The following is a 10,500-nucleotide window of genomic DNA, read 5'->3' on the forward strand; positions in this document are numbered from 1 at the left end:
AAAGAATGGGACCTAAGATACTACCTTGGGGAACACCGGTATTGACGTCAATACAAAATAAAATAGAAAAGCAGATATGAGAAAACAAAATTTAACACACTAAAAGATGGAAAATAAAGAAGTAAGTGATGATTAAATAAAGGTGAAAGAATAAATAAAAAAATAATAATAATAATAAATAAGTAAAGTACATTTTCCTCCATTCTGTATACTTCGTTTTTTCACTGTTTCGAAATCTCTCAGCTAGAACAGATGGGTAATCCTGATAAAAAAAAAATTTTTTTTGCACACTTTCTTACTTTCTCTGTATGTTTATTCAAATTTTCTGTCACGTCTTACAATGTTTGTATCTCGTTTTTTATTTGGCCCTGACGAAGCCCTGCAAAGTGGGGCGAAACGTTGGTGAACATTAAATTTTTTTTTCTACCTTTTTTCTATCTTCCTACAATAAACAAATTTTTCCTTTTAAAAAAGTTAAGATTAATAACAATTGTACATGAAATGAAATTTATCTAATACGGTGTTTTTTCAAGCTTTAATTTTATCTGATAGACACTTCTGCCACATTAGTCATATTTATTATCGTATCGAGGATTTCCTATACAGGATACTGTAAAAGATAAACATTAATCCCTGTCTTAATTTTTTTTTCGAATCATTATATTTTCCCCACATCAAAAGCATTCCCCTTCATCCGTGCCCTAAAACTATTAGACCTGTTACCAAAAATATTCTTAATTTTTCTATTCCTTTACTCTCAATCGCTTAAATATGGTAGGGATGGGAGTAAGAGCGATAAACCTTTGATAAATACAGTACTTTCAAAACGAATAAACTGTTATTTCATTCCCCAATTCGCCACTAATGTCGTTGTAAGCACAGTTGGACAAAAATTAGCTGTGGATGAAACTAATAGCTAAAATTGTCATGGAAACGATATTTATTTATCAATGGTTCATTCATGAATAATGGTCGTATCCATGGCAATTTCAGCAATTAGTTTCAACTATAGTTAATTTTTGCCAATCTCAGGTTATAAGTTGGTTTTTCGTTAAAACGATTATAGTTTTGTTCCAAGAATCGGTATGATAATCAACAAACTGTTAGGAACATGCGTAGTACCGTTTTGGCGTTCTATTGAGGTTTAGAGCTCAGTTTCAAGGAACCCAATACCAACCTCGGGGCCGTTGGCAGACTGTCACAGCAGTACTTGACTTTGAAAAGGGATTAGTGAACCGTACATGCCCAAAAGTTCATTTTTACTCCTTCCCTATTTGAGTTGGTGGGGAAGAGTTCGGAATACCTAAAGATGCGACGTTTTTAAGGAAGGTTATAGTCTATTCCGATTTTTTCGGTTAAAAAAAGGGTTATTAACAAAATTAAGCTTGGCGAGTAGGGTCAGAAAGTTTACATTTTCTTCAAGGTTAGTATATGCCAATCGATTTGCCTCTTTTTGAAGAATAAGAAAAAAATATTACTGATTCTATTGAATGATTTTTATTCACTAAAAATTTAAAAAAAAAAAAAAAAAAAAACCTAATGACGATTTTAGGAAAGTAGGTAAAAAAATTGTTTTATGGAAAAGAAAATCATTTTCTTCTATAGCATCGTCTGAAACCTTTAAATACCATTTTTTAAAAGAAATTGAAAATTAAAAATTTTTAGCCTTAATTAATTAATCATTTAATCCAAAAATCCAATGGGAGGATTTTTTCCTTTGCTGACCATTGTTCATATAACCTTTCATAACTCCTCTACATTTTATCCAATTCCAAAGTTACTACAACCGTTGGAAAGCTGCATGTTTTAATCTACAATAGCAAAATTTAAATTCAATTTTATACTACCTTCTAACGTTGAAATATTAGTTTTAAGTAAAGAAATACTTTTTTAGCATTTTGTTTTATATCTCCGGTTCTGATTTGTTTAATTAGATCCAGTTTATGCCCTTTGTCGCAATGCCCTCAACCTCTATATACTCAGAGTGAAGGTAAAAGTGCCTCTATAAGTTTGCCAAGAAATGGCTAATTCGTAATTCGCACATGCGCAAGCGTATGGACGAGTTATTTGGATTGACTGGTACAAGTTGGCCTTAATTGGCGGCTGACCCATCGAGTGTTGGTTTTTTGCCACAAATGAAGGGGTCATTGTGCTGCATGCACATTTCTTTTCACTTAGTATTGTTTTAGAACAGCTAACAGATGAATATTTGTGCTCCCCGTGTTTTAATTAATTAAAGAAGTCCGCCAACCTATGGATTCAATAATTAACTCTTGTTTAAGGTTGTATATTTTAAAATTCTATCGTGTAGGCTGCTAAATTAATTTTAATAAACTGCTAAATCAATTTTAGCAGTTTTTTTAAATTTAACATTACAATAACATAAGAAATACATATTTATGAAGACATTTTATACCAAGATAATTAAATAAAAAAGTTGTTGACAACAATTCTAGAACGAAAGTTGAATTTATAGGTTATGTGTACTATTTCTTTGAATTTTTATTATCTATAACTTACATTGCTGATATTAACGTTTCCTTTCAATTCACTTATCTTTATTTTGTTCCCTTTTATAATGAAAATAGAGTAAATCGAATTTAATTGCCGAAAAAATTCAAAAAGACAAAACAAGTGTGTGGATTTGTTGCTTCCTTTGCTTACTAAGCATTTATGCAAGTCTAGGATTTGCGGCAAGTAGCAAACGTGTAGATCCAGCATAATGTTTTGTTTTGCTTACCAACGACATTCGCCATTACGTTTGCTCTTTTGTTGTCTTTAGTTCTTTTTTGTGAATTGTGAAAGTGCTATTAGTTGAACAGCTAGTCAACTATTTTGTTTTATTTTTCTATTTAAATTATAAAACTTTAGATTTTACACCACATTTAAAAATATATATGTATAGAAATAAATTGAAAAATAATATATTTGAAAATCGAAGAATTTCCGACTTAATTCATAAAAAATTTCGTTGTTTTTATATCGTTTTTTTTTACAAACTATTAAAAAATGATGGGAACAAAAAATGATAGGATGGTAATCTTTGACTCATTCCGTTCGTAAATAGTAAAAAAAACAAAAAACTATATTACTTTTACAGAAATAAATTTCTGTTTCAATCTGCAACCCCCCCCCCGAAGCTCTGCAAAGTGGGGCAAAACGTTGGTTAACAATAAGTAGTTTTATTTTATTATTTCGATACCTTTATTGACTGCCACCCGGACTATCTTGCTACAATTTTTTTTCATTTTCGTTCATATAAGTTAGTTATATTAATAAATGGAATATGGTCCGAGTGCGGCAAAAAAAAAAAAAAACAACTCAAATAGTAATAACTATTTTTATTTGAGCCAACGTTTCGCCCCACGTTGGCTTCGTCAGGGCTAAAAAAGATACAAACACTTAATATAAGATAAAAGGAAAAGGGTTTAGTCAAAACAGGTATGAATTCTGTTGCGTTCATTTTCTTCCCTTTTTTTATTTTTATTTTATTCTTATCCCCCTTTTTCATCTCTTAGTTTTTATCTGCTACTATTTCCATTTTCATTTATTGTTTATAACCTCTTATTTTTCTTATTTAATTTTTATGTTTCATTGTATACCCTTGTTATTTTCCTTCTTTTTTTTTACTTATGTTAAGTGTTTGTATTTTTTTTAGCCCTGACAAAGCCCTACAACGTGGGGCGAAACGGTGGCTCAAATAAAAATAGTTGTTACTATTTAAGTTGCTTTTTTTTTTTACCGCACCCGGACCATATTAAATAGACACGGTCAATCAGCAATCTTCTAGTAAGTTAGTTATATGTTTGTTACCTCTTTGGATTTCAGTAATTTTAATAGTTTTAATTTCGTAATTCTACATATATATCTTAACAATTAATATTAAAAATTGTAAAATATAATCAGCTATGACTTAAAAGTGCCATTTATTAATTTTTAATGTTTTCATAATTGAATCGATGTTTTGCGTTATATAACGGGTAGTTTTGGCATTCCGCCGGTTTGTTTGGATAATAGTATTAACGTCATATTTAACGGTTCTAAATGCAATTAAAAATCTAATTTGATAATAAAATAGTTTTAATATTCAATTAAGCCTGATTTCCAGTCCTAGCTTACCGAATTACTATTTTAGTTCTTTTAATAAAATCTACAGATAACTTACATATACATACTGAATACCCACTCAGTATTAGTAGCATTTGATGAAACATACTAGAGTGTGTCTTGTGATGACACATATTTGCGAATTAATGTCAATATAATTAAAGAGTACATTAAGGGTGTGGTGTAGTTGATAGACGGTTATGCGCGAGATAGTGTTAACGATTCTATGAACGTTAAAATCTAGTCTTTTAATTAGTTCTCGTTCGTCGAACATCAGTATTTTTTAAAAAGTATTTGAGAAATATTATTCCCACCTATCGTTTTGTTAACATCAATTACGTGTCAAACACTGTCCTAATTTTTTATGGTTTTCATCATTTTTATTAGTTTATAACCTACTCGATCTTTGCAATTGAATCTCTTGTATTTTATTGGATACGTTTATGTTCCTATTGTGAAATTGAATTATTAACTAAGCTATTTAAGTTGGACTGTTTTGACTGAATGCACTGTACACTTGATTGATCTTAAAAAGGCAAGAATCATTCACCATTATATATCATTACTAATTTGTCTGTTTCATCAAATGATAGATTTACTATTGTTTGTTTTTAGATTGAAAATGGTTCATTATAGTGAGTCAACTAATGTTTCTGCTCCTATCACTGGAGGACAATTAGATATCTATAGAAAACTATCATCATTCAATTTACAGAATATGCGAATAGCAATTGAAGATCCTGAAAGAACAGCAATTAAAGTAAGTAAAACAATTTTTAATACTATTTCTACATCTTGATTAGAAGATTAATTGTTTTCAATAAATTTGGTTTAAATGAAAAATTCGGGGGGAAAAAAATAAGGCTTAGGTTGATACCCAAGAATAGACAATTATTATTGAGTATAAAAACAAAATGAAATTAATATCACACAGATTAGTAAATGTATCATTAGTTATATTAAAATCATTTATGAGAAGAATTCTTACTTAATAATAATGCCGAGGAGGTGATTTAATCAAGATCTTACTCAGCCATCAGGTTTTTTCTCAAATTAAGGATACCCAATTTGTTGAGGCTGGTTGAGCTCTCAGGAAGGCTCTTGGACACACAGAGTTGACTCATGGCTAATATAAATAATTAAGTAACAAACACAGAAAATTATACTACAATCTCCCAAGTTATTTTTATAATTGATAACTGACATGAGGTGTTTCTTGTTTATTGTAGATTTAATATGAGGAGAAGCTGGTTGGGGTGGGAGGGTGCTGTTACCAATGAGTAAAACATATTTTATTTGTGTCGAAGTTTCAGCCTGAATTTCACTTCATTTAACTTATCCCTGAAAATAAAAAACGAGATAACACAATTAAAAAAAAAAAAGTATATGTATATCAAACAAATTCAGACACATTATAACAAGAAGTTAAGTAGATAGTATATGATACTAACAGAAGATAAAGTATAGTATTGTAGAGGGAAGAATTGTACATGACTAATATTAAAGATAAAAAGTACATAAAGTAAAAATGTAATCAATATTGAAAAAAAAAAAAAAATCAGTATTATATTTCTTCCCATTGTATCATGTATATCATTTTATTTTGCACCTTTCATTATTTTAATTACATGAGCACTTCACTTTCTGATTTTTATCAGATATAAGAAAAAAAATTAAATAATTTTTTTTTCTCGTAATTATGGTTATTACCTCGCCTTTTTTTAAAAGCGATTTTATGAAAGACTGAAATTCAGACCGATACATTAGCATAAACAAAATAAATTTTACTTATTTGTACATCATTACTTATTGCAGACTTCTTTACTGAAATATATTAGGAATTATATTTGATTAATTAATTAAAAATTAGTAAAGCCATGTGACAAAATATTATTGGTGACAGTACACAAGTGTCACTCCAACATTCTAGGTGAACATATACTCAGTTATATGCTATGATCTATTTTTTTGGGTTATAACCAAGTATCTTTCTCTTTTACTATTACTACTTCAATTTAACGCAGGTCTCTTTTAGTTGAGGTTACTATTAAATTTACTTTAACACGAGTCAATTTATTGTGTTAGTACATAACTGATATCAATGGTCAATCATTCTCATTTATTGTATGTGAGTACACTTACCGCCTTTTTGGATTGACAATTGTGATCTATTAATAATTATTTTCTATGTTGTCAGCCATAGATTGATTCTTGGAGCTTAAAACCCATCTAAGGAACACCCAGATTCTGTAAATTAGATATCTAATGCTTTTATGTGTTGGAGTTAAATTCAACATTTGGCTATGATGCTGGACAAATCACCTATTTGAATAATCATTGGTTTACAAACTAATTTTCCAAGTACAGAATCTGAGGAATTTCATCTGTTGTTGTGCTATAGATTTTTTTTAGTTTATGAATGATATATTTTATCACATTACCTATTGTTGAATTGTGGTACCTCATAAGTTCAGAAAAATCTTTACACCATTTGAAAAAAAAAAATCTCAATATAGCATTCTAGAGACATCTCAAAGGAATTTTTGAAGTAAGGAAAAATTATATAAGCATCCTTCATAACAATTGTGGACATGAGATACCTCTAGAGTGATGTGTTAATTTAAAAAAAAAAAATTAAACAGTTTAAAAATTGTATTGTTAAATTATTTAGACTTACGAGGTATAATAGTGATAATATATTTATATCATGTTATGTATTATACATTTTATTATATTGTATTTAAAACTATTCCTCAGTGCATCAAATTTATTTGATCTCTAAGATTTTCTTGATTAAACAATACTACTTTACTACTACTTGTTACACTTCAACATCACTACTGGGCATATACTTAATCATATTCAATGTTTTATAGTATTTTTTTATTAATTTATTACCTGATCGGCCTGCTTCAAAATGTGAATTTACCCCTGTTCTATAACTTTTGACTATTTTTACTTTAAGTATTTTGTTATTCCTCAGTAATTTGACTTTTTGAAAGTTGCCTATGTTTATATGAACCCAAAATAAATTAATAAAAAGATTTATTCTTTGTAAAATCTTTATATTTAATGTTTCAGATGAAAGTTTGGTCCTATCTCGAATCCGATCCTGCTTACTGGCCTAACAACAAAATCCTAAATTCTGATGAAGAAAAGCACAAGACAGCTAAACTGCTTGAAAAGTTCAGAAATTCTCAACTATTCGATAATATTCACAGTTGGGATTATAAAACTAGGGTATATTTTTCTTAATTTATTTATTTTTTGTAATTGTGAAAAAAAAATTCTAAAAATGTATTAAAATTTTCAGACAAGGTATTTAATTACACTTAATCAAGCTGTCGAGATGCTGAATGCCAATTTATCCATAAAATTTGCGCTCGGAGTGTCTCTGTTTGCAAATGCTTTGCTATGCCTTGGTACTCAAAGACACTTAAAATATTACAAAGATGTATGGAGCGGAAAGGTATCTAGTTCTGCTTTGTTCAATTCATCTTCAATTTTTATATCTTTACTTATATTTAATGAGATCAGAACCATTATTTTCTAGATACTTAGTTGTCTTGCTATTACCGAACTGTCTCACGGAAGCGATACTAAGCGCCTGAAGACAACGGCCACTTATGACCACCTCAGTAATGAATTAGTTCTCAATACGCCAAATATTGGTGCGGCTAAATGTTGGGTTGGAAATTTAGGTAATTATACTTTAAATATAAATGATAAGAGTTGTATTGAAAGAGGGTTTATTTCCTAAAACTTTATTTATATTTGTTTTCAAGAATCCATTTATACCCTTTTTTACTTCTTGATTATTTTTGATCATTTGAACAATATTTCGGGCTCCTCTGCCCATTAAATAAATAATAATATATAATGGAAATAAAAATATTTCCGATTAACATATAGTTAAAATAAGCACAGGCTATATTCCACCTTAATAAAAAATTTTTATATCCATATTTACTTTCAAAGATTCAATATTTCAATATATGATGTATATATATTATAGTCTGTTGTTCACTAATTTATGACCATTTACAAATTTAAAATGTTTCTTGAAATTGAGCCAAAATATCTTAGTAATTGTTGTTATGTTTGTCCTTACCTTATTATTAATTAAATTAAAAATCATTTTTATATATTCTCAAATGAACATAAGTCCTAATTTTTTCATTAACAAGCTTATTTTTTTATTATCTGAAACTATTGCTCTCTTTTCAAACAATGTTTGCCTAAAACAGTTTTTCAAGTCAAAAATTATTTCTATTTCAAGTAGTTATTGACATTTATATGTTATTATTATATTTATAAATTATCTTTTCAAATGCACTTCCCTCGCACTTTATAAAGTGAAAAAGGGTGTAAATTGATTCCTGAAAATAAATATAATAAAGTTTTAGGTAATTTATTTTTTATTTATTTATATTAAAATGATATAAGGTGACTTTGTTATACTGTTTTTTATCTTGGATCCAAAGGATATAAATGTTGTACCATTTTCACCAGTTCTTTTCATTCCTTAGAGGTTCTAGAAGGTTTCAGGACAAAGAACTAATTTTTTTTTTTGTGAATTTTTTTCAATAATCAATCAAAATTGAAGAAAATGTTGCTAATTGTATTTCTGAGTTTAAAAAACCCTTGTTTTAATACCCCTCTTAGAATCAATAGTCTGAACCTGAATTAAAGGAAACAATAGTAGGATACATAAAACATATCTTGTTGGTTGAAAAAATATTTATTTTTCAATTTGGGTCATAACCTAAAAACACAATGTGGGTCCTATCCCAGGAACAATAAAAAAATGAGGGGCCTACCACAGGAACAAATTCACTCGTTTTTTTCTTAGCCTTACTTGAATAGCTTCGTCTCTTGAATGTTGAACTCTCTTTTGTTCAGTATAATTTTTGTAGTAACATCCTCCTAATTTCTTCTTATAGACACGAGGTATTTCATTACACTATTTTCTGGTAAAAAAGAGTGAAAATATGGTCTATTACCAAGTAAACAAGTTTGTATCAAAATAAAAAATGGTGTACTAAAGTCTCCCCATAAAACACACATGTTTTGATATTTAATTATTGTAAAATCATGGAATAACATTTTCTGTAATCTATAATCGGGATCCAATTCAGAATAATATTATCAACTATAAAAAATTACTTAGATGAACACTCCATAACCCTCAAGGACTGGGCAACAGAAGTTTAGAAGATTATGTCAAATGTTGTGTTATTTTGAAGGTACAAAAAAAATCCCTCACGATCATAAAAAAAGAAATGATGCCAATCCAACTGTTGGTATTGCTAGCGACTAGAAAGTAGAATAGTTTATAACTATTTGTTCTCTTTTTGACCGCAATCCTGACCATCTTCTTATATTTAAATTTTCTGGTCAACTATATATACAAATGAAATTAATTTGGAAAAATACTGGTACTTTTTATAATATGAAAAGAAACAAATCCACCTGCCCGTGGAGGCAAAATGCTGTAAGCAGAACTTTCCCAGTGCCAAGCAATATCCAACTAGAAACTGAAAAGCCTTTTTCCTAGTGATTTTCCCTGTTCCCTTTACCTTTACAGGAATATCTTTCATCTGTGATGTATTTATATTTCAGTAATAGGTGGGCCAGTTCTCTGTTATGAATGATTATGGACAGATTATATGATTATAATAAAATAAGTTGAACTCTAATGTCAAAAAATTAAGCCATAGTAACATTAACATTATATAATATAATTTAAGAATTTTTTTTTCCATAGGTACAATCTAAGAAATGAATAAAACATGGTATTATTGGGCTTTTTAGTTTAATTTAAGACCACCATTTATATTAATAAAAATATAATTTCTGAATTAAAAAATATATTTAATTTTTATGTGTCTTATTTTATTTCTTATATTATTTTTTTTAATTATATTTTTTCTTACTATTAATTTTAGTTTTGTTTGTTGCCACGAGTTTAATTTATTTTAAAATGTAAGTAAATATTTTCTTATTTTTGTCATTCTTATTACTATTTTTTTATTTTCTTTAAGGACGCCAGTCCACGCATGCTTTGCTATTCGCCCAGCTGATTGTTGACAATGTCTGTCATGGACTTCACGCTTTTATTGTTCCTATCAGAGACCCTGAGACGCTCATACCATATCCGAACATAACAGTTGGGGATATCGGAGAAAAAGCCGGACTACATGGAATCGATAATGGGTATTTTATTCGGTTCATAATTTTTTTTTATATATTTACTTTTTTGTAGTATCATTTTGTATTTATTTCATTTTTTATTTTTAGCTATGTAATATTCCACTATTACCGAATTCCGAAAGAATGTCTTCTAAATAAAATTGGTGACATTAATGAGAATGGAGAGTATGAAACTGCATT

At 28.6% G+C, this 10,500-nt stretch overlaps 1 protein-coding gene across 1 annotated transcript; it reads left to right on the forward strand.

Annotated features, from left to right (window-relative positions):
• Positions 1–4,729: 4,729 nt before the first annotated feature.
• Positions 4,730–10,485, forward strand: LOC106691361 (peroxisomal acyl-coenzyme A oxidase 3-like; the record flags this gene model as incomplete). Its single annotated transcript, XM_014437104.1, has 6 exons — positions 4,730–4,867; positions 7,189–7,347; positions 7,421–7,576; positions 7,661–7,808; positions 10,152–10,323; positions 10,408–10,485. Coding segments are annotated over exons 1-6 (851 nt in total), but the record flags the coding sequence as incomplete, so codon positions are not given.
• Between the last annotated feature and the right edge of the window lie 15 nt (positions 10,486–10,500).

This window comes from Halyomorpha halys, unplaced genomic scaffold (assembly GCF_000696795.3).
Source record: "Halyomorpha halys isolate HHAL.00 unplaced genomic scaffold, Hhal_1.1 Scaffold2276.1, whole genome shotgun sequence".
NCBI classification, from domain to species: Eukaryota; Metazoa; Arthropoda; class Insecta; order Hemiptera; family Pentatomidae; genus Halyomorpha; species Halyomorpha halys.